The sequence below is a fragment of the Chiloscyllium punctatum genome, chromosome 9 (genome assembly GCF_047496795.1).
Source record: "Chiloscyllium punctatum isolate Juve2018m chromosome 9, sChiPun1.3, whole genome shotgun sequence".
NCBI lineage: Eukaryota > Metazoa > Chordata > Chondrichthyes > Orectolobiformes > Hemiscylliidae > Chiloscyllium > Chiloscyllium punctatum.
This window is the reverse complement of record NC_092747.1, coordinates 9,789,860-9,814,786: the sequence shown is the minus strand read 5'-3', so window position 1 is coordinate 9,814,786 and position 24,927 is coordinate 9,789,860. Positions and strand designations below refer to the sequence as shown.

The 24,927-nt window shown below is 44.7% G+C and overlaps 2 protein-coding genes across 10 annotated transcripts in view; one reads left to right on the top strand and one right to left on the bottom strand.

Moving 5' to 3' along the window:
• The window catches only part of gdpd4a (glycerophosphodiester phosphodiesterase domain containing 4a), a 90,263-nt gene that overhangs the window by 51,390 nt on the left and 13,946 nt on the right, over nt 1–24,927 (top strand). For all 7 annotated transcript variants that reach the window (XM_072576848.1, XM_072576847.1, XM_072576852.1 and 4 more), the window contains exons 8-11: nt 16,194–16,339; nt 18,496–18,578; nt 22,964–23,114; nt 23,535–23,756. In XM_072576848.1, coding sequence (XP_072432949.1) covers nt 16,194–16,339; nt 18,496–18,578; nt 22,964–23,114; nt 23,535–23,756 — 602 coding nt within the window. The remainder of the gene's footprint in view (nt 1–16,193; nt 16,340–18,495; nt 18,579–22,963; nt 23,115–23,534; nt 23,757–24,927) is intronic.
• myo7aa (myosin VIIAa) overlaps nt 23,701–24,927 on the bottom strand; it is a 268,705-nt gene continuing 267,478 nt past the window's right edge. For all 3 annotated transcript variants that reach the window (XM_072576845.1, XM_072576843.1, XM_072576844.1), the window contains one exon: nt 23,701–24,078. In XM_072576845.1, coding sequence (XP_072432946.1) covers nt 23,930–24,078 — 149 coding nt within the window. In that variant the 3' untranslated portion in view covers nt 23,701–23,929. The remainder of the gene's footprint in view (nt 24,079–24,927) is intronic.

Here is a 24,927-nt window from a genome sequence, read left to right as displayed (position 1 = left end):
CACTTTGGGGACAGTGACCACAATTCGGTGACTTTTACTCTAGTGATGGAGAGGGATAAGTGTGCATTGCAGGGCAAGAGTTATGGCTGGGGGCAGGGAAATTATGATGCGGTGAGGCATGACTTAGGATGCGTGGCTTGGAAAAGTAGGCTTCAAGGCAAGGGTGCAATTGATATGTGGAGCTTGTTCAAGGAGCAACTATTGAGTGTCCTTGATAAGTATGTACCTGTCAGGCAGGGAGGAAAGGGTCGTGTGAAGGAGCCATGGTTTAATAAGGAATTGGAATCCCTTGTTAAAGGGAAGAGGGCGGCCTATGTAAAGATGAGGCGTGAAGGTTCAATTGGGGCGATTGAGTGTTATAAGATAGCCAGGAAGGTTCTGAAGAGAGAGCTAAGAGCAGCAAGGAGGGGACATGAAAAGTCCTTAGTTGGTAGGATTCGGGAAAACCCAAAGGCTTTCTATAGGTATGTCAGGAATAAAAGAATGACTAGGGTAGGAATAGGTCCAGTGAAGGATAGTAGTGGGAAGCTGCGTGTGGAGGCTGAAGGGATTGGGGAGACACCGAATGAATACTTTTCATCAGTATTCACTCAGGAACAGGATATTGTTGCCGATGTGAATACTGAGTCACAATTAATTAGAATGGATGGTTTGAGGTATGTAGGGAAGAGGTGTTGGAAATTCTGGAAAGGGTGAAAATAGATAAGTCCCCTGGGCCTGATGACATTTACCCTAGGATTCTCTGGGAAGCAAGGGAGGAGATTGCAGAGCCATTGGCCTTGATTTTTATGTCCTCGTTGTCTATAGGAATAGTGCCAGAAGACTAGAGGATAGCAAATGTGGTTCCCTTGTTCAAGAAGGGGAGTAGGGATAACCCTAGTAACTATAGGCTGGTGAGCCTCACTTCTGTTGTGGGCAAAGTCTTAGAGAGAATTGTAAGGGATAGATTTATGAACATCTGGATAGGAATAATGTGATCAAGGATAGTCAGCATGGTTTTGTGAAGGACAGATCGTGCCTCACAAACCTTATTGAATTCTTTGAGAAGGTGACTAAGGAGATGGATGAGGGTAAAGCGGTAGATGTGGTGTGTATAGATTTTAGTAAGGCATTTGATAAGGTTCCCCATGGTAGGCTACTGCAAAAAATATGGAGGTATGGCATTGAGGGTGAGTTGGAGGTTTGGATTAGGAATTGGCTGGCTGGAAGAAGACAGAGGGTAGTAGTTGATGGTAAAGGTTCATCTTGGAGTGCAGTTACTAGCGGTGTTCCGCAAGGATCTGTTTTGGGACCATTGCTGTTTGTCATTTTTATAAATGACCTGGAGAAGGGGCTAGAAGGTTGGGTGAGCAAGTTTGCGGATGATATGAAAGTCGGTGGAGTTGTTGAAAGTGAGGAAGGATGTGGCAGGTTACAGCGGGATATAGATAAGCTGCAGAGCTGGGCAGAAAGGTGGCAAATGGAGTTCAATGTGGGTAAGTGTGAGGTGATTCACTTTGGTATGAGTAACAAAAAGATGGGGTACTGGGCTAATGGTCGGATACTTGGTAGTGTGGATGAGCAGAGGAATCTTGGTGTCCATGTACACAGATCTCTGAAAGTTGCCACCTAGGTAAATAGTGCGGTGAAGAAGGCATATGGCGTACTGGCTTTTATTGGTAGAGGAATTGAGTTCCGGAGTCCTGAGGTCATGTTGCAGTTATATAAGACTCTGGTGCGGCCGCATCTGGAATATTGTGTGAAGTTTTGGTCATCATACTATAGGAAGGATGTGGAGGCACTGGAACAGGTGCAGAGGAGGTTTACCTGGATGTTGCCTGGTATGGTAGGAAGATCGTATGAGGAAAGGCTGAGACACTTGGGGCTGTTTTCATTGGAGAAAAGAAGGTTTGGGGTGACTTGATAGAGGTGTACAAGATGATTAGGGGTTTAGATAGGGTTGACCATGAGAAACTTTTTCCACGTATGGAGTCAGTTATTACGAGGGGGCATAGCTTTAAATTAAGGGGTGGTAGATGTTAGGGGTAGATTCTTTACTCAGTGAGTCGTGAGTTCATGGAATGCCCTGCCAGTAGCAGTGGTGGAGTCTCCCTCTTTATGGGCATTTAAACGTGCATTGGATAGGCATAGAGGGGATAGTGGGCTAGTGTAGTTTAGGTGGGCTTGGATCGGCGCAACATCGAGGGCCAAAGGGCCTGTACTGCGCTGTAGTTTTCTATGTTCTATGTTCTAAGTCCCAGCCTATCCAATCTCTCCTTATCACTCAACCTTACCAGTCCAGGTAGCATCCTTGTAAACCTTGATGAGGAGAAACTTCTTCACCCAGAGAGTGGTGGCTGTGTGGAATGCTCTGCCCCAGAGGGCAGTGGAGGCCCAGTCTCTGGATTCATTTAAGAAAGAGTTGGATAGAGCTCTCAAGGATAGTGGAATCAAGGGTTATAGAGATAAGGCAGGAATAGGATACTGATTAAGGATGATCAGCCATGATCATATTGAATGGTGGTGTAGGCTCGTAGGGCAGAATGGCCTACTCCTGCACCTATTGTCTATTGTCTATTGTCTATTGTCTGTACTCTTTCTAGTTTAATAATATCCTTTCTATGGTAGGGCAACCAGAACTGTACCCAAAGTCCAAGTGTGGCTTCACCAATGTCTTGTACAGCTGCAACAAGTTGTCCCAACTCCAATACTCAATGTCCTGACCCATGAAAGCTAGCATGCTGAAAACCTTCTTCACTGCCCAGTCTACTGTGACTCCACTTTCCAGGAGCTATGAACCTCTATCCCTAGATCTCTTTGTTCTATAAAACTCCCAGGGCTCTACCATTGACTGTGTAAGTCCTGCCCTGGTTTGACCCACCAAAATGCAACACCTTGCATTTATCTAAATTAAACTCTTGTGTCAACTTATTACAAATCAAAATGCTGGACGAAAAACAGGACTAGATATTTGATTTGTCACCAATGGTAATCAGGGGACAAATGACAATCGGGACCCTGGGAGAACACCCTTGTTCTGCTATCGGAATCGTTCCATGGGGCTTTTTATGTGCGCTGTCTTGTGTATGTTGGTTTTTGTGGGTGATACCATGGATTGATTCATGGTCACTATTGCTTCTTGCTGGAATCAGTCGACATTACTAATGCCAAGTGAGGAACAATGTCCAGAAGGTAGACTTGTTTTTTTTAAAATAATGGAATATGTTTATTACAGGCTATTTAATTGTTAGGGGCTTGGTTAGCACAGTTGGCTGGGGGAGCATGGGTTCAATTCTTGCACTAGCTGAGATTACCATGAAGGTTCTTCCTTCCCAATCTCGCCCCTTGTCTGAGAAGTGCTGGCCTTCAGGTTAAACTACCATTAATCATCTCTCTATAATCAGACAGCAGCCCTATGGTCTGGTAAGACAACGATGACTTAATCACTAGTTATGTCACATTGCATCTTTTGTGAGGCATCAGGCTGAACCCAAGAGGAATTTCTTTGACGGCAATGTCTAGTGGTATTAGGTTCAAGTCCTGCCATGGCAGATGGTGGAATTTGAATTCAGTTCTGGAATTAAGAGTCTAATGATGATTATGAAGATATTATCAATTGTCAGGTAAACCCACCTGGTCTGGCCTTCATGTGACTCCAGATCTACAACAATATATAGCACAGTGGCTCAATGGTTCGTACTGCTGCCTCACAGCCTCGGGGACCTGAGTTCAATTCCAGCCTTCAAATCCAACCCAATTCTGATCGCCCAGTGTCTGCATGAGATTCCTCCCACAATCCAAATATGTGCAGGTTAGGTGGGTTGGCCATGAGGAATGTGGGGATGGGATGGGGGTGTGGGATGCTGTTCAGAGGGTCAGTGCAGACTTGATGGGCTGAATGGCCCATTTCTGCTCTGTAGGGTAACAATGAATGTGGTTGACGAATATCTGTCCTCTGGGCAAGCAGGGATGGGCAATAAATACTGGTCTAGTTGTGATACCTACATCCTGTGAATGACGAACAACTACAGAGAAGGAGGAGAGTGGAGTCGAAAACAGACTGAGGAGGATCGAAGTGAAATTAAGATCCTGATTGAGTTTACTGTGCTTTGATGGTGATTAAAAGTGGTGGTGTCTCTTGTGTTACTACATCTTAGTCCTTTATCAACAGCATCATTGAGCAAACTGCACTTTGTGGATTTAGAGTGTGTGATTAAAACAGAAGTATACTGCTTCCCCGTGCCAGTGAGCTGCTCACCTCAAACAAGTGTAACCTCTGGTGATTTTTTTACCTTCTGTTTGTTGTCAGGAATCAATTCCCCAGGAACTGACATAAAACTCTGAACCTGACAGCTGTACTATATCTGAGAGAGACTTTACAGTGTTCTCACTTTCTCCCTTTCTCCCCTGACATCCCCCATTCTCTTTGTTTCTCTTTCTCTCTCTCTCTGTCTGTCTCCCCCTCCCTCTGTCTCCCTCCCTCTCTCTTTCTCCCCACCCCACCCCTTGCTCTCTCTATCTCTCCCCCTCTCTGTTTCTCTCTTGCTCTCAAGTTCCCCTCTCTCCCTCTCTGTGTTTCTTTGTGTCTCTGTCTCTTTGTCTCTCTGTCTGTCTGTCTATCGCTCTCTGTCTATCTTCCCCTCTCCACCCTCCCTCTGTCTCTTTTGTCTCTCTCTCTCTCTATATCTCTTTCTATGTCTTTCTCCTTCCCCAACTCTCTCTCCACTCTCTCTACCTTTCTACCCCTTCTCCCTATCTATCGTTCTCTCTCTGTCTCCCCGCCCCATCATTTTTCTCTCTCTCCCCTTTCTCCCTATTTATCTCTGTCTCTCCTCCCTCCCCTCCCACTCTCTCTTTGTCTTTCTCTCTCTATCTGTGCCGTGACTGTCAGCATTCATGCTATCACGCAATATCTGTTCTATCAGAAAGTCGGAGAGGAATTCCAGTGCGTTTGTATAGCACCTCCCACAAACTCAGGATAGTTCCAAAGCACTTTAGTGAGTTACTAATGAAATGCAGTCCCTGTTTCATTACTGAAAACATGGCAGACAATTTGTGCACAGCAAGACTCAACGATGAGGTCATGATAAGATTCTGGGTGAATATCGTGGAGGGGGGGAGATGCCCTCTGCTCCATCACACCCGCCTCACCCCCCCCGAGAAGGATGATGGGACTACGGGCTAATGGCTCACCCAAACACTGGTGCTTCCAACTGTGCAGCACTCCTTCAGGATTACACTAGGAGTGTCAGCCTGGAGCTCGGGATCAGGTCTCTTGAATTCATGACAAACACATACACAGACATGCACAGACACACAGACACACAGAGACACAGACACACACAAAGACACATGCACACACAGAGACAGACACATACAGATAGACATGCAAACACACACACATGCATGCACATATACACACGCACACACACACACACACACACACACACACACACATGCGGTTGTACAGTAGTTGGGTTTTATGGAGGGAAATTGACGTCTTTGTCAATCATGATAGCTACAAGTAAATATTCTCCATGGTCAAAGTCCAATGAACTGGATTTACCAAATGATATTGTCCTGTGCTAAGGCAAATGGAGCTCCCTTTCAAACCAGGCTGCTTTAGAAAATTTCTGTTTGTAACTTTTATATTTCTGATTCGTGCCTCAAATTTTGTTAGATTATTTTTGCTATTCTTTGATCTGACTGAATGGCGGAACAAGCTTGAGGGGCTAAACAGCCTCTTGGTGTTCCTATGTTGTGAATCTTTGGAACTCTCCTCCAAAGGTTGAGGAAGTAGTCCTTGAATATTTTTAAAGCGGCAGTAGATAAATTCTTGTGAAACGAGACAGGTTACCACGATAGGTTGTAAAGTGAATTTCAGATTGCAATCAAATTAACTGTGATCTCTTTGAATGGAGGAGCAGGTCAGATGGGCTGAATGGCCTACTACCACTTGTTCGTGTATTTGCATATTCGTAACTCCCTTCTGAACAGCACGCCAGATGTCCCTAAGCTCCACGTAATGCAGTGGTTCAACAAGGCTGCTCAGCACCACCTTCCCAGGACAATTGGCAATAGTTAATAAATACTGGCCCAGCCAGAGATGCTCACATCCTATAACTGAGTGGGAAAACATATCCAGCCTCTGACGTGTAGCTGTAGGTACAATATTTATATGGCCAGTCGAATTCAGTTTCTGGTCAATGGTAACACCCTCTGAGTATCGATAATGGGACTTTCACCAATGATGATACCATTGAACGTCGGGGAAGACAGTTAGATGCTCTCATGCTGGAGATAGTCATTGCGCGGCACTTGTGTGACGCGAATGTTACTTGTGATTTATCAGTCCAGGACTATGGAGTGTCTCTGGAATTTTAGATATTGTCAGGAGAAGTATATAATTGTTGTCAGCAGTACAGAACACATCATTACATGACTCACAAGAGAGTGAGTTTTTATGAGACAATTCTGGTGCAGATTTGATTTGCCTTTATCACTATCTACTAACATGCTAATGAAACCGTAAGCTCTCCTTACGATTGCAGAATATGATTGATGGGGTCATATTTATTACACGCCCCTTGTTATTCAGAGGAGATAGTGACAAACCTTCCTGAATAATGGTGTTTACAATTACCTGACAGTCTGGATGATCTCATTGGAACACACAAAATTCTTACAGTGCTTTTACAGAGCAAATGCAGGAAGGTTGTGGGGTGGGGGTGGAGAACTAGGGGAATAGTCTCAGAATAAGATAGAATCCATTTCAGACTGAGAGAAAGCGGGATTTCTTCATTCAGACTTTGAAAAATCTTTGGAATTCTCCAGAGTGCATCAGACGGTCAGCCTTGAATAAGTTCAGAACAGAGATCAATAGATTTCTAGATATTAGAAACATTAACGGGTTAGAGTAGGAGAATGGTATTGAGGTAGAAGATCAATCAAGATCTAGCAGAATGCTGGGGGAGGCATAATGGGCTGAAAGGCCTACTCTTTATCTAAGAGGCTTCACCTATCACCCCAGTGTTTTACTACTTCTGATTGGCTACCTGAGTTCTTAAATTCTAAAACTTCTTCAGTTCAAACCCATCAATTGCTTTTTAACATTCTTTCTTGGGAAGTGAATGTCGCTGGTAAGGCCACTGTTTAAGGCCAATCCACAATGCCCTGGGACATAGTTGCTGACTAGCTTATTTCAGAGGTGGCCAGTTAGGAGTCAAAAACATTGCTCTTGGTTTGGACTCACATGTTGAGCAGACTGGCAACAACACAGTGTATGAGAGACACGGATGTCTCATAGAATTCGTACAGTGAAGAAACAGGCCATTTGGCTCAACAAGTCCACACCAACCCTCTGAAGACTATCCCACCCACATGCATTCCCCTAATTAATACACCTAACCTACACATCAAAACGTTAGCTAATGGCGACCGTGTAATTGTTGTCAATGATTATAAAAGCTCAACTGGTTCTGAAATGTCCATTAGGGAATGAAATCTGCCATCCTTACCAGGTCTGGCCAATGTGTGGCTCCAGACCTACAGCAATGTGATTGACTCTTAACTGCCCCCTGGGTAATTAGGGATGGACAATAAATGCTGACTTAACCAGGGATGCGCACATCCCATGAATGAATGTTTTAAAAAGTGTAGTTTATTGTAAGTGTAGTTCATGATTAAACTTTAGTTAACTAGTTAAACCTCGTTACTGAGGAGGAGACCCAGAATATAGATCTTCACTCCACAAGTCCACACTGACCCTGTGAAGAGTATCCCACCCACACCCTGTGGTTAGCACTGCTGCCTCACAGCGCCAGAGACCCAGGTTCAATTCCCACCTCAGGGAACTGTCTGTGTGGAGTTTGCACATTCTCCCTGTGTCTGCGTGGGTTTCCTCTGGGTGCTCTGGTTTCCTCCCACAGTCCAAAAATGTGCAGATTAGGTGAATTGGCCATGCTAAATTTCCCATAGTGTTAGGTGAAGGGGTAAATGTGAAGGTGAAGGAAATGGGTGTGTTACTCTTCGGAGGGTCAGTGTGGACTTGTTGGGGCGAAGGGCCTGTTTCTAATCTAATCTAATCTAAGACTCTAAGATCTTTTGCCTTATCCTCACCCAATCCAGCATGGCATTATCAGGTTTGGTGGAGCTAATACAACCTCCAATGATGATGCTTTCAGAACAATGACCTTCCTCTAGTGCACAGAATGACAAAAATGTCATGCCTGATAAGAGACCATTCACCCCATTGTCTCAGTACTGCCTGTCCAAATGAGCACCATCACTTAAAGCCATTCTCCTGCCTTTTCCCCAAATTCCCTAAATGTCCCTCCTGAATGCCTCAATTGAACCTGCCTCCATCTCAATTCCAGGAAGCGCGTTCCTGAATCGTGTGAAAATGTGCTCTTTTGCATATCACCTTTGCTCCTTTTGCAAACCACTTGAACTCTGTGCCCTCTGGTCCTTGAGCCTTTTGGGAAAACTCCCTCCTTTTTGCCTGCCCAGCCCTCTCATGGTGTTTGAAAATCCCTGTCAGATCTCATCTCAACCTTCTTATATCTGAGGTGAGCATTGCCAACCACTCCAGTATATCCTTATGACTGAAGTGCCTCATACATAGAACCATTTCTATAAAATGCTTCTACAGTCTCTCCTATGCACTCACGTCCTTCCCTTGATGTGGAGCCCTGACCTGTACAGAATGTTCCAGCCGAGGTATCCAAGTAAATCCAATATCACCTCCTTATCCGTGTACTCCAAACCCCTGTTAATAAAGCATACAGTGCCCTGCACTGTAAATATGTTTTATTAACATCTCTCTCCACTTTCCCTTCCACTTTCAATGATCAACAGAGTGGCACGCTGTGTCAGTGGTTAGCACTGTTGCTTGGCACCCAGATTTGATTCCAGCCTCGGGTGACTATCTGTGCACAGTCTGCACATTCTCCCCGTGTCTGCGTGGGTTTCCTCTGGGTGCTCCGGTTTACTCGCATAGTCCAAACCTGTGTAGGATAGGGTGGATTGACCATGCTAAATTGCCCATAGTGTGCCGACGAGGTGGATTGGCCGTGGTAAATATAGGAATGTGGTGGGTCTGGATGGGATGGGATGCCCTTTCGAGGGGCAGTGTAGGGTGGATGGGCAGAATGCTTCAACGCTGTATGGATTCTATTCTATCACAGCATACATTTGTTCAGGTCCAAAACAGAAACTGCTGGAAAAGCTCAGCAGGTCTTGTAGTGTTTGTGGAGAGAAATCAGAGTCAATGTTTCGGGTTGAGTGTCTCTGCTTTCTCTCCAAAGATGCTGCCAGACCTGCTGAGCTTTTCCAGCAATTTCTGTTTTTGTTCCTGACTTACAGCATCCACAGTTCTTTTGGTTTTTACACTCAGGTCCAGCTGGTTTCCTCCCAGACTGGTAACCCCTTATATTATATTCTCGATCTGTGTTCTTGCTATCCTTAGCAAAGATAAGAAAATGGAGTTAAGATGAAGATCAATCCTGATCTATTTTAAAATCTGAGCAAGCTCAAAGAACAATAAGAGCTTCTGCTGTTCCTATGTTCCTAACTTGCTGGTGCACCGATTCTTGTATCTGTTTTATCAGCTCAATATTCCCACACCCGTCCATAGGTGCAACACATTGATAATGATCTGACACAGGGAACTGGACTTTTAACTTCTTAGAAACACTCCCTTTACATATCTGAAAGAAAAATATTTATTTGTTGCTTTGTGGCAGATTGTAGGTATGGAGGTCAAAGGATAAACTGGAAAGAAGAGAGGCCATAAAGATACAAATTCCATTTATATAGCACCTTTAACCTAGTAATGAGTGGTGCTTCACAGGAGCATTGGCAAACACAGTTTGATATCAACCAAGATAAGGAGACTTGAGGATGGGGTTTGATCGACCAGGGAGCATTTTAAACGAGAAGAAAGAGACAGAGAGTTATATGGAGAGAGTCCTCAGGCTTTGGGCCAAAGGTGGGCCAGTGGAAATCAGAGAATTCTCACGAGGCCAGAATTAGAGCAACACAGAGAGCTTGGACCTTGAAGCCTTTTTACTCTGGAGCAGTTACAGAGATAGGGAGGGAGAAAGGTGAAGGAGGGATTTGATTACAAGGATGAGAACTTTAACATCAAAGTGCTTCAAGATCAGGAACTAATATAGCTCTGTAAACACACGGTCAGGCATGACTGGGCCTCGGTGCAAGTGAATTAATTGGTGAGCTCCCTCAGTACTTCAGGTCTTTCTTTCTGCTGTATTTTGCCTTTGGTGTTGTGACATTTCTATCAATTTTGATAACTCTGGGGTCATATAAACGTATGAATTAATCATCCCTCGAAGCTGCTTTGTTCGGTAAGGTCCTGGCTGATCTCACTGTGGCCTCAACGTCACACTCTCCCCATCCCTTTAGTTAGTCTCCCTCACATTCCCTTTATCCCTTTAGTTACTCTCCTTCACATTCCCTCTATCTCTTTAGTTGGTTTCCTTTACATTCCCTCTATTCCTTTAGTTAATTTCCTTCACATTCCCTCTATCCCTTTAGTTAGTCTTCTTCACATTCCCTCTATCCCTTTAGTTATTCTCCTTCACATTCCCTCTATCTCTTTAGTTAGTTTCCTTCACATTCCCTCTATCCCTTTAGTTAGTCTCCTTCACATTCCCTCTATCTCTTTAGTTAGTTCCCTCCACATTCTCCCCCATCCCTTTAGTTAGTCTTCTTCACATTCCCTCTATCCCTTTAGTTATTCTCCTTCACATTCCCTCTATCCCTTTAGTTAATTTCCTTCACATTCCCTCTATCTCTTTAGTTAGTCTCCTTCACATTCCCTCTATCTCTTTAGTTAGTTCCCTCCACATTCTCCCCCATCCCTTTAGTTAGTCCCTTCCACATTCTCTCTATCCCTTTAGTTAGTCTCCTTCACGTTCCCTCTATCCCTTTAGTTAGTCCCTTCCACGTTTCCTCTATCCCTTTAGTGAGTCCCCTCCATATTCCCTCTATCTCTTCAGTTAGTCTCTTTCACATTCCCTCTATCCCTTTAGTTATTCTCCTTCACATTCCCTCTATCTCTTTAGTTAGTTTCCTTCACATTCCCTCTATCTCTTTAGTGAATCCCCTCCATATTCCCTCTATTTCTTTAGTTAGTCTCCTTCACATTCCCCTATTCCTTGAGTTAGTCCCGTCCACAATCTCTCTATCCCTTTAGCTCATTCCCTCCACATTCCCCTCTTCCTTCAATTAGTTCTCTCCACATTCCCCCCATCCCTTTAGTTAGTCCCCTGCGCATTCCCCCAAGAATTCCAAAGACCCATGACCCTCTGTGAGAAAAAAAGTCCCCATTTTCTCCATCTAAAATGGGCAACCCCTTCAGTTTGGAATAGTGACTCCTTGTTCTAGATTCTCTCAGGATCTACCCTCAGGATCTTACCTGTTTAAATTGTCTCCTAACCTTCTAAATTTCAATGGATTTTTAAAAAATCATTCACAGGGTGTGGGCCTCACTGGCTGGGTTATATGTATAGCCCATCCCTAATTGAAATTACGTGTCAGGTACATTGAGTGTGGAGTCACATGTAGGCCAGACTGGGTAAGGACAGCAGTTTCCTTTCCTAAAGGGTCACGAGTGAACCAGATGGGTATTACCCCCAAGTCCTCTGCGTATTTTACCCAACAATTAGCAACAGTTTCACGGCCATCTTTAAACTTTTAATTTCAGATTTTTTTTATTGAATCCAATGTCCATCATCTGCTGTGGTGGGATTCAAACACTGGTCCCAGTGGGCGGCACGGTGGCACAGTGGTTAGCACTGCTGCCTCACAACGCCAGAGACCCGGGTTCAATTCCCGCCTCAGGCGACTGACTGTGTGGAGTTTGCACATTCTCCCCGTGTCTGCGTGGGTTTCCTCCGGGTGCTCCGGTTTCCTCCCACAGTCCAAAGATGTGCAGGTCAGGTGAATTGGCCGTGCTAAATTGCCCGTGATGTAGGGGTATGGGTGGGTTGCGCTTCGGCGGGGCGGTGTGGACTTGTTGGGCCGAAGGGCCTGTTTCCACACTGTAAGTAATCTAATCTAATATAATATTAGCTGGATCTCTTGGGTTAATAGTCTCACAATAATATCACTAATCTTCCCATGTTAGCTTAGCCCAGCCTGTCCAACCTTTCCTCATCGTCAACATGTCCACTCCAGATATCAGTCCAATAAACCTTCCCTGAACTGCTTCCAACATATTTACATTTTTCCTTAAACAAGGAATAATAATATTGTCCAATATTAGAGGGCACGCACTTGAGGCAAAGGGGGGAAGTTAAGAGGAGATGTGGACGGACAAGTATTTTACACAGAGAGTGGTCGGTGCCTGGAATGCTCTACCGGGTGTAGTGGTAGAGGCACATACGACAGGCGTGTTTAAAGGGCTTTTAGATAAGCACGTATTATTCACGTGGAAGAATATGGACCAAGGGCAGGCAGTGGGATTAGTTTAATTAGGCATCATGTTCAGCACAACATCGTGGGCTGAAGGACCTGTTCCTGAGCTGTATAGTTCTATGTTCTGTACTTGAAGGAGATCAATACTGTACATGGTACTCCAGATGTGATTGCAACATGTAGTTGACATTCACATTTACATGGATTAGCACGGCTGTAACTTCACCATTACCAAAATATTTTAATGTAGTAGTAGGAGACAGTGCATAATCCAGAGGCCCAGGCTAATCTCTGGAGAACTGGGTTCAATTCCCACAACAGCAGTTAATGGAATTCAAATTCAGTTAATAATATATTATAGAACTAGGTTCAGCAATAATGACTTTGAAATTGTTACTAATTGTTGTAAAAATCCATCCTTAGTTCACGAACATTCTGTAGGGAAGGAAACCTATCATTCTCACTTGGTCAGGCTTGCATGTGATTCCAGACCCCCAGCACTCTTAACTACCGTCAGAAATGGCCAGAACAAGACACTGAGTTCATGGGGCAATTAGGGATGGGAAACAAGTGACTGGTTAGCTCATCTCCCATTGCTGCCAGACCATTGAGCTTTCCCAACAATTTCTGTTGTTATTTCTGATTTACAATATTTGCAGTTCTTTCAGTTTTCAATTTAGAATCATAGAATCCCTACAGTGTGGAATCAGGCCATTTGGCCCAACAAGTCCACACTGACCCTCCGAAGAGTATCCCATTTCCAGACCCATTTCCCCTACCCTATGACTCTACATTTACCCTTGACTAGTGCAGCACCTAACCCAGACATCCCCGAACACGATGGGCAATTTAGCATGGCCAAACCAACTAAGCTGCACATCTTTGGACTGTGGGAGGAAATCAAAGGCCCTGGAGGAAACCCACGCAGACACGGGGAGAATGCGCAAACTCCACACAGACAGCCACGTGAGGCTGGAATCGAATCCGGGTCCCTGGCGCTGTGAGGCAGCAGTGTGCAGCCCCGGTAGTATTGCAATCCAGTTCAGCCATTAAGCAAAGACCCTATTCGAGTCAGTCTGATTGAGTGGATGTTAATGTTACTTTAGCACTTTCTGAAGGCGAGTTGTTCTGGCTGGGATTCTTTCACAATCGTCACTCTGCCCACTTCAAAGCAAATTGCTATCTGTGAAGTGTTATGAGACATTTCTGTGAGATGTGATGATGCACTTGATAAATGTGAATGTATTCTTCTTAATGCATCTCTCTATATATAACAGAGCTGCTGATGTGTGAACTGAACGTTTTATGTGGGCGTATGTGAGACACATGAAACAGTACAAGGACAACTGTATCATCATTAAGTAAGGTCCTTAGGCAGGAAGTACTCAAAAGGTCTCAACATTGCCTCAGAGAAATTGTCAGCAGCTTTCTGTTGGAGGACCAACTCCGAGTTTCAAAGAGACCATTGGAACAAAACCTGTCCTTAAAGGTGACAGAGGTGGTTGTGAAGGTTGTTGGAAAGAGCTACAGGAACTGCAGCTTTATGGAAACAGTGTGCAGTACAAGACGATGAATTCTTGGTCGAACTTTATCAATCAATTGTCAGGCTTTTGTAGCAACAATACTGCCAATTCTGCACTGCATACTTTACGAAGGATTTCAAAGTCTTAGAGAAGCTAGGGAGGAGAGTTGCTGGAATGGGACCAGGGGGTGGGACTTCAGTGATGTTGAAAGATCTGTAAGGAGCTTTGTGCTTTGTTTAAACTGTGGACTGAAATGCAAAAGAATCTGGCCTCCCTGCTATAGGGAAGATATTGTAAAACTTGAAAGGATTCAGAAGAGGATGTTTTTGTTTCAGCTATAGGGAGAGGGCTGTTTTCCCTGGAGTGTCAGAAGCTGAGGGGTGACCTTATAGAAGTTTATAAAATCATGACGGGCAGGGATAGGGTGAATAGACAAGGTCTTTTTTCCCAGGGTAGGGGAGTCCAAAACTAGAGGGGAAAGATTTAAAAGGGACCTGAGGGGCAACATTTTCATGGAGAGGGTGCTGCCTGTCTGGAATGAAGTGCCGGGAGATGATACAATTACAACAGTTATGAAACATTTGGATGGGTATATGAATAGGAAGGGCTTAGAGAGATATGGGCCAAATGCTAGCAAATGGGACTAGATCAATTTAGGATATCTGGTCGGCATGGGCAAGTTGGCCTGAAGGGTCTGTTTCCATGCTGTACATCTCTATGACTCGATAACTCTGTCAAAATCTAGGAATTTCCAAGGCTGGCTGCATTGTTGAAAGTAAAGAATTTATTACTTTTTGTGAACCTGTTGGTGTAGCTGTTGGTTCCAGCAATGTGGAGATGAACTGGAGCTGAGGGGTTGTTTGTGAGTGAAGCTGATTGATGTGGACTGGGGACCAATTATCAATGACAAAGGTGCTCGACTTGACAACAACAAAGTGATTGGTTGTCAAGGTGGCTGAACAGTTTGGACTGTGAATGGACAGACAGAAGCATAGTCAGAGCAGAAGAGAAACCAAAAAGCTGCAGCAGCCAAAAATCCTCTTCTTGTCAGTCCTCTGCAGTAAGCCACTTTAAACAGAAGAAATTCAGCTGACCTTTCTTTCATCAGAGGCTGCAAGTTGTGACTTTGAACTGGATAAATATTACTTCATAAGTAAATCATCCACCCCACGGCTTCTTGCAAACCAATAGAAGCATTTAGTAAAAAGGTTGGGTAAAAATCTTTGGATTAGCAAGGGGGACAATGTGGACAAAGACTACAAAACTGTTTTCTCTATTCCCATTTTTTCTTTTCTTCTTGTGTTGTCTGTGTAAGTCTGTGTGTGTGTATCTGTGTGTGTGTGCACGTGTGTGTCTATATGTGTGTGTATGTCTGTCTGTGTGTCTATATGTGTCTGTACATGTGTCTATCTATGTGTGAATATCTCTGTGTGTGTCTATGTCTGTGTGTCTATGTGTATGTCTATCTATATGTGTATGTCTGTCTATGAGTGTGTGTGTGTGTCTGTGTGTATGTCTGTCTATGTGTGTGTGTGTGTGTGTATATGTGCCTATGAGTGTAAGTGTGTGTCTATGTGTGTATGTCTGTCTATAGTGTGTGTGTGTGTGTGTGCATCTTTGTGTGTGGCTGTGTGCACCTACGCTGTATGAGTGTTTATGGAGGGGTTTGTTTATAAAGAGTTTAGACTTTTAATTTGTACAATTCCATTTATTTAGTTCATTTACTTGTAGCTAATGGCCTGTAATAGAAAATGATTTTTTTGCATTTTTTAAATTAACCTGGATCTGACAATCAGATGATTTGGGGATTTTTGCATGTTTCTTTTAAAAACTTTAACCTTTTTGACAACTCCAAAAAGAGTGGAGCATGATTTCCAATCCGCTGTCGCTGACAGGTGTGAGAGTGGGAAAACTGGGATTGTTCTCCTCTGAGCAGCGAAGCTTGAGGGGAGGTGTTCCAATTCATCAAAATTCTTGATAGAATAGGGAGAAACTTGCTTGACCAGCAGGAGGGGTTGGTAACTGAAGGATATGTTGAAAGGAATTGGGGAAAGAACCAGATGGGAATATGAGGAGGAATGGTTTTAGGTAGCGAGATGTGGAATACATCACCTGAAAAGCTGGTGGAAGCAGATCAATAGCTTTCAGAAAGGAATCAGATGGGCAGATAGCCCTCCCATTTGCTGTGCATGTCGGAGAGTTCAATCTGAGAGTTGTTTGGTTGCTAACTCAATATTTAATTTTGTATTTCAGCTCCCAGAGCCATCATTTTAGGTCTATATTTTGCTGTTCTGCTTTTCCTCTACCTGGTGCCTCTCGGTATGTATTCTCCCTGCATCAAAGAGAAGGGGACCCTGGGGCCAAAGCCAGCCATTATTGGACACAGAGGAGCACCAATGGTACGTCATTCTTTGAGTGGGTCTCTCCCTACCTTACCAGCCTCTTATAGCTGCCCATCAAGGTGTCAGTGGGGAACACTACTGCTTCTGAATCTAAATGGTTTGAGCTCAAATTCCACACTTGACATTTGAACTCACAAGCCAAGCTACAAGGAGAGATGGTGGCATAATAGTCAAGTCCCTGGGCTAGTAACTCAGCTGAATGCTGTGGGGATCATGAGTTCAACTCTCATCGTGGTTGACTTTTTTTTCTAAGAAATTAATAAAGTCTGCAGTTGAAAGCTAATCTTAATGATGATGCCTATTACCAATTGTCATCAAAGTCCACCTGGTTCACTAGTGTCCCTTGAGGGAAGGAAATCTGCTTCTCTTATGTCGTCTGGTCTACATGTTACCCCAAACCCTTTCTCAAATGGCCCTCACAAACCAGTCAGTTCAGGAGTAATTAAGGATGAAGAAGAAATGCTGGCTTTGCCAATGACACCCAATGCCATGCTGAGGGGCCACTACAGTGAGGAAATGCTGCATGCGGGCAGAACTTTAAACTGAGGCTCTTTACTACCCTCTAAGGTGGACATGAGAGACCCTGAAGTGGCAGTGGCATGGTGGCTCAGTAGTTAGCACTGCTGCCTCACAGTGCCAGGGACCTGAGTTCAATTCCACTCTTGAGTGACTGTCTGTGTGGAGTCTGCACATTCTCCCTGTGTCTGTGGGTTTCCTCCCCCAGTCCAAAGATGTGCAGGTTGGGTAGATCAGCCATGCTAAATTGACCATAGTGTCCCAGCTAGGTGGATTAGCCATGGAAAATATAGGGGTAGGGTAAGGGGTGGGATGCTCTTTGGAGGGTTGGAGTGAACTTCATGGGCTGAATGGTCTGCTCCACATGTGTTAAAGATAATGCCACAATTTAAAGATGGGCAGATGCGTTCTACGTGACAGGTCGCATCGGCCAACATCCCAAAAGGCTATGCACTGTTGTGAGAACTTGCTGTGCTCACACTATTTGCCTGGCTTCTCTCACAACAGCCTACCCTTGAAAATCCATGTGCTCTGGGACAACCCAAGCTTGGAAATTTCAGTGTTATTTACCCTGTTACCGTCTCTCCATGCAGCCGGGGCTGTGAGTTCAAACATCAAGCGTGGACTTTGAGCTCAAACTGCTTGGATTCAGAATACCAATAAAAGTTGAAAATTTGCCAATATGGAGAAGTTTTACCATTGCAATGAGTTGGTCAGCTAGGAGTTTTCAGGAGTCAGACAGGAAGATCTAACAATCAGAGCATTAATACAGTGTTACAGTATTAATACAGTTAAAATCACACACCACCAGGTTATAGTCTAACAGGTTTATTTGGAAGCACTAGCTTTCGTCACGCTGCTCCTTCATCCATTACCTGATGTGGGAGCAGCGCTCTGAAAGCTAGTACTTCCAAGTAAACCGGTTGGACTATAACCTAGTGTTGTTTGATTTTTAACTTTGTCCACCCCAGTCCAACACTGGCTCCTCCACGTCATGTATTAACACAACACTAGGATGGTTTGTCAAAGGGTCCAGCCTCCATCAAGAGGCCCCCATTGACCTGGTGTCTGCTCCTTGCCTAGCTTCTGATGCTGGTGCCTTTGGCTGTTGGAGCTGGTGTTAAATAGACCAACTCCACAGCCAATGGTCAGTATCCTCCTGCCCCACCCAGACCCCGAACTTCCCACTCCTGCACAATGCCCCCTGAGGTTTGGAAATAATGACGGGAGGGTTGAAATCCATAGGAAGATTAGCTGGTCATTAAGTGCAATAAAGTGATGATGGCATCCAAAGAAGGCTGGAGACATAGTAAATCATAGTTTATTAAGGTTGTGAAGGGTGAAAAGTGCTGGAATAACATCCCATACATGAGCGGATCTGTGTATGACTAAAGTTGACTAGAATTCCCACACAACCCGGACTTGAGCTGTTCTGGTACCCTCTGATGAAGAGACTTCCTCGTTTCCAATAGAAGTCAGCGTGGATTGAAGATTTTGGGCTCTAACCTTGTGGAACCCCTGATTTCATGGTGTTCTAAGCTCAGAAGTGAAACCTCAGTGTGACAGATAACTCAGCACCATTGTGAGTCTGTGAAAGTACAACACTCTCTCAATTCCTCCTGTTTATTATTAAACAGTTAGCACCAGAAAACACATTGATGTCATTTGAGAAGACGATAGAACATGGAGCAGACGGTCTGGAGACTGATGTTACCATTAGGTAAGGTGTTGCTTCTGTAGTTCCCACCTTTTAAAAGTCACCCACTATGCTGCCAACTGAGGAAATGATGTTCTGTGCCAGATGGAGTACAGAAACCATTGGTAGCTTTTCCATCTTTGAAAATGTATTGACCTTGTAGGACAGTTTTTTATTTTATTCATTCTTGGGACATGAGTGTCACTGGCCAGGCCCAGCATTTATTGCCTGTCCCTAGTTACCCCTTGAGAAGGTGGGGGTGAGCTGCTTTCTTGAACCACAGCGGTCCATGTGCTGTAGGTAGACCCCCAATGGCCTCAGGGAGGGAATTGCAGAATTTTGACCCAGGGACACTGAATCACAGAATTATCACAGCGCAGAATTCAGTCCATCGTCGTTGTTCTATTACCTAGTGCCAACCTCCTGCCTTATCCCTGCACACCATTACTGTCCAAATAACCAGCCAATGCCCCTCTTGAATGCCTCGGTTGAACCTGCTGCACCACATTTTACAGGAGAGGTGGATAGTCTGGGTAACTAAGGGGGTGAAAGGTTATTGGGAAGGTGGAGTAATCACATCAGCGAGATCTTTATTGATTAGCGAGTGACTAGGCTTAGAGGGGCCTTCTCTACTATACACAGTAGATCACAGTAGATCTCCATCTATGCTCCATCCACTGACTTTGGTTCACATGCTTTTCATTCCCTGATAGGTTAAAAGCAGTCAATGTCAGTTTTGAAGATAGCAGTCAATTTGTCTGCGGAGAGGGAATTCTAGATATCCCCTTTCATGTGACAAAGGGCTTCCTGATACCACTGCTGAACGGCCTACTGTTAATCTTAATGATCTGGGCAACCTATTCCCCACTTCCCCAACTAACAGGTCAGCTGGGAGCCCACCCATGAGCAAGCCACTGGCCCCCTGCCATATTGCACCTGATGGGGGCATTAGTTAGCCCAGAGCAAGACTTCATCATGTGCGGATATCCCGCCTCAGAGAACTGTCAGGTGATCTGATTGGACAGCAGCTCTGTTCCAGTGGCGCCAGGTTTGAGCGGTGGCCTTCACTGGAACTGCAGCCATTCCCTAAAGAAGAGGCAAAGTTAAATCTGGGGCATGGGTCAGACACCCCAGCAAGGGGCAGGGGGAGCTGTGTTTGAAAGGTGGACAGATCGAAAGCTCAATGGGAGGATGGACATTGGGACTATTTGTGGGAGGTGGGGTGGTGGTAGTTGGAGGTGGGAGTGGGGAATGCCTCTTGTACTTCAAAGGAAATGGAAATACTTTGGGAAAGTGTCATTGAGATGGAAGATCAACCCTGATCAAAATGAATGGCGGAGCAGATTTGAGGGCTGAATGGCCTGCTACTGCACCTGCCATCCTCTATATGCATGTCTGCTTTGACTGCTGTATTGGTTCTTAGATTGATGAGACTGTACAGTTTCGACCCAGTTCCTTGTAAACATTGATGCTGTAGGGATTCCAGGTTATAGTTTAGGAAGAAGCGAGATTGCCTATTTTGGCTGTACAGGACATTGGTTCGCCACTGTTGCAATACTGTGTTCAATTCTGGTCTCCCTGCAATAAGAAGGATATTGTAAAACTTGAAAGGGTTCAGAAAGGATGTTCATGGGTTAGAGGGTTTGTGCTATAGGGAGAAGCTGAATAGGCTGGGGCTGTTTTCCCTGGAGCGTCAAAGGCTTTGAACCTTACAGAGGTTTATAAAATCATGAGGGGCATAGGTAGGGTGAACAGAAAAGATATTTTTTCCAGGGTCAGGAGTCCACAACTAGAGGGCATAGGTTTAGGGTGAGGGGGGAAAGATTTAAAGGGGACCTAAAGGGCAACTTTTTCACACAGAGGGTGGTACGTATATGGAATGAGCTGCCAGAGGAAGTGGTGGAGGCTGGTACAATTATAACATTTAAAAAGCATCCAGATGGGTACATGAATAGGAAGGGTTTAGAGGTATAAGGGCAAAGTGTTGGCAAATGGGATAGATTTATTTAGGTGGTCAGCATGGATGAGTTGGACTGAAGGGTCTATTTCATGCTGTACAGCTTTAGAACTCTATGATATGAAGACGAGAAAAGCAGAATATTATTTCAATGGAGAGAGATAACGGAATGAGGCGATACAGATGGATCTGGGTGTCCTTGTGCATGGATCTTAAAATGTCAGTCCACAGATAAAGGGTCGAGAGTGTGTTGCTGGAAAGGCATAGCAGGTCAGGCAGTATCTGAGGAGCAGGACAATCGACATTTCAGGCATAAGCCCTACATCAAGTAATGAAGAGGATAATGGAATGTTGGCTGTTATTTTAATGGGGACATGTATAGAGAGAGAGAAGTGGATGTAAGTTTGCTCGCTGAGCTGCAAGTTTCATTTTCAGACGTTTCGTCACCTAACTAGATAACATCTTCAGTGAACCTCCAGACGAAGCAGTGCTGATGATTCCTACATTCTATTTATACATTTGGGAGATCCAAACAAATAAATAGAAAGCAGGAATCATCAGCAGTGCTTCGTCTGAAGGCTCACTGCAGATGTTACCTTGGCAAAAGTGAGGACTGCAGATGCTGGAAATCAGAGCCTAGATTAGAATATTGTGGAAAAGCACAGCAGGTCAGGCAGCATCCGAGGAGCAGGACGAAACATCTGGAAATGAACCTTACAGCTCTGCGAGCAAACCTACATCCAGATCCTCAACCTGAGCTACAAATCTTCTCAAAGCTCGCTAAGGGAGGGAAGTCTATAGAGGACGTTGGTGAGACCATACCTGCGTTAGGTCTCAATCCTTATTTTTTGGAATTCACTCATTAGAAAGCAGTGAGGGCTGGATCATTGAATATATTGAAGGTCAAGTTAGACAGAGTTTTGATGCACAAGGAAGCCAAGGGTCATACAGTTGGCGCAGCCAGGGAAGAAGGCTGAGGGGGGAGCAAATTACTGCAGATGCTGGAATCTGTACTGAAAACAACAAATGCTGGAGGTGACAGCGGGTCAGACAGCATCCAGGGAGAGACAGCAAGCTCATGTTTTGAGTCTAGATGGCTCTTCATCAGAGCTGAAGTGACGGCAATTCTGATGAAGAGTCACGCAGATTTGAAACGTTAGCTTGCTCTCTCTCCATGGATGCTGCCTGATCTGCTGATCTCTAGCATTTGTTGTTTTCCAGGCTGAGAGGGGGACCTGATTGAAGTTGTACAAACCTCTAGTGGCATAGGCATGGTTGATAAGGAGAAGCAATAGATAGGTGAGGCAATGGCATAGTGGTATTATCACGAGGCTATTAATCACAGCAGAGCCCCCAGTAATGACCCAGTGACACAGGTTCGAATCCCACCATGGCAGATAGTGGAATTTGGATTCAATTAAAACTCGGGAATGAAGAGTCCAATGATAACGACAAAACTAGTTTCAATTGCACAACGGGACAGGAAACCATCTGGTTCACTAATGTCCTTCAGGGAAGGAAACTGTCATCCTCACTTGATTTGGCCTACATGTGACTCTATACCCACAGCAATGTGGTTGACTCTTAACTGTCATCTGGGCAATAAGTGATACCCATGTCCTGTGAATGAATAATAAAAAAACATTTCTGCTTTGGAGAAGGGTCAATGACCGGCGGGGGGGGGTGCAGTTTTGAGGGAAGGAGTTGAAGAAAAACATTTTCATCCGGGGATTTTGGATATCTGAAAATCACTGCCAAAAAGAGTGGTAAAGGTAGTAACACTCAAGCTATTTACAAGCTATTGAGATGAGCATTTGAAATGCCACAGCAGATTGTAGACCAAATATTAGAAAATGGGATTAAAATGGATATTTGGTGACTGGTGGGGACATGATGGGCTGAAGGCTCTCTTTCATGCTGTAATGACTCTCTGATATGGTGGGTCAGTGGTTAGCACTGTAGCCTCACAGCGCCAGAGATCCGGGTTCAATTCCCGCCTCAGGCGACTGTCTGTGTGGAGTTTGCACATTCTCCCTGTGTCTGCGTGGGTTTCCTCTGAGTACTCCAGTTCCCTCCCACAGTCCAAAGATGTGCAGGTTAGGGTGGATTGGCCATTGCAAATGCAAGGTTACAGGGATAGTGGGGGGGGTGGGGTGTATCTGGATGGGATGCTCTTCAAAGGGTCGGTGTGGACGCAATGGGCTGAATGGCCTTCTTCCATGCTGTAGGGATTCTTTGGGCCACAATCCAATCAGTTGCAAGTGGTGCTTATCGGCTGTGATGTTTGACTGTTTATTTCAATGGACATAAACGATTTCACTGGACTGTTTGAATGGCAAGGCATTTTCAATGGGCTGAATGCCCTGTGCTTGTTTCTTATGATGCCCAGACAATTCCATGTCTCCAGGTCGAAGGCAATTCTCGATGTGCAATCTTTCTCATTGTTTAACAGTTGGGATGGGGTGCCGTTCCTCATGCACGATCAAACGCTGAGAAGGACCACCAACATTGAAGAGGTGTTCCCGAGCAACAAGACGAAGAATGCAGCCTCCTTTATTTGGAATGAACTGGCAGAACTGAATGCAGGGAAATGGTTCCTCCAGGTGGGTCACATTGCAGGGGTGAGAGGTCAATACATTCAGATATGACTAAGTTGGTAGCCAAGGGAGCGGATTTCCCTCTTGTCTCGTAGATGTCAGGCCTTTGGCATGTTGCTATAAAATGTAGGAGAAATATTGAAACTCAGTGGAAGCAGATCCACAGAACTCAAGGCGACTGCATTTATCACAGAGTAAATGATTGCTATCTGTTAACAGGAGCACAGACAAAGCCAAGAATTTATACAGTCTTTTGGGGTAATTTTTCTGTGCTGTAAGCTTGGTTGGGTAAACAGCGATCACCACATGATCGCAGGTTTTAAAGGTCAACAGGGAGGGCAAATAAAAAAAATGTTGCTTTGTTTGTGTTTTGCCCTGTCCCACAATGCTCCATTTCTAACTTGGCCTCATTGTTTCCCTGTACAGGACAACCCCTTCGGAACGAAACATTTGTTGTCACGTGAGGACAGGGCGAAGGCCAACAGGCAGTCGGTCTGTCAGCTCAGTGAGCTCCTCAAGCTGGCTGCTGCCCATGGGAAGTCCGTCATCTTTGACCTGTTCAGGCCTCCCCACAAGCACCCGTACCGAAACAGCTTCATACACCAGACTGTCACCGCCATCCAGAGGTCTGGCATCAATGAGAGCTTGGTAATGACACTTCACTCACTTGGCTTTCTCCAACTTTAATTGGATAGATGTGAGGTATTACATTTAGTAAAACAAAGAAGGGCTGGACATATACAATTAATGCTTGGGCCCTAGGTAGTTTTGAAGAACAGAGAGACCTAGGTGTTCACATTTACATCTTTATGAAGTTTGCATCACTGGTAGACTGGGTGGTTGAGAAGGCATATAGCACCCTTGCCTTCATTGCTCAGACCATTGAGTATAGGAGTTGGAACGTCATGTTGGGGTTGTACAGGACATTGGTGAGGCCTCTTCTGGTATACTGTGTCCAGTTCTGGTCCCCCTGTTATAGAAAGGAAATTATTAAGCTGGAGAGGGTTCAGAAAGGATTTACCAGGCTGTTGCTGGGAACGGAGGGTTTGAGTTACGAGGAGAAGGTGGATAGACTGGAACTTTTTCACTGGCGTGTAGGAGATTTCAGGGTGACCTTATTGAGGTTTATAAATTCATGTGGGGTATAGATAAGGTGAATGACTATTGATTTCCAGACAAGGGTGTATTTTTAAGGTGAGAGTAAAAAGATTTTAAAAAGACATGAAGGCAATTTTGTTTACGCACAGGGTGGTTCTTGTGTGGAGTGAACTTCCAGAGGAAGTGGTGGATATGGCGACGGTTACAACGTTTAAAAGATATTTGAATAAGTACATGATTAGGAAAGGTTGGAGGGATATGGGCCAAGCGCAGGCAGGTGGGACTAGTTTAGTTTGGGGTTATGGTTGGCATGGACTGGTTGGACCAAAGGGTCTGTTTCCATGCTGTATGACCCTATGATTCTATAACTGGAGGATTTCTGCTCATTCATCATTGACAGAAATGGTTGAAACCTTGAAGAAATTCATCCCATTATTTGTATAGATTTTGACTTCCCCCTTTTAAATAATTGTCTCTGTCCTCATTCTTACTCTCTCATCCCTGTCTCTATCTCTTCCCTTTCTACTTTCTCCTGCCTGGTTCAGCTGATGGCTCTGGGCAGTGCTCCGTGAACACTCCACCCTGTGAGGTGAGGTGCTCCCTGCATAAATGATTCCCTGGGACTCCCTCAGTAAAATTACAGGAAACTCCTGCTGGGTAGCATCTATTTTCAACCAACATACAAATATAAGACTTTATTATTGCTCTTTCTTGGGGTGAG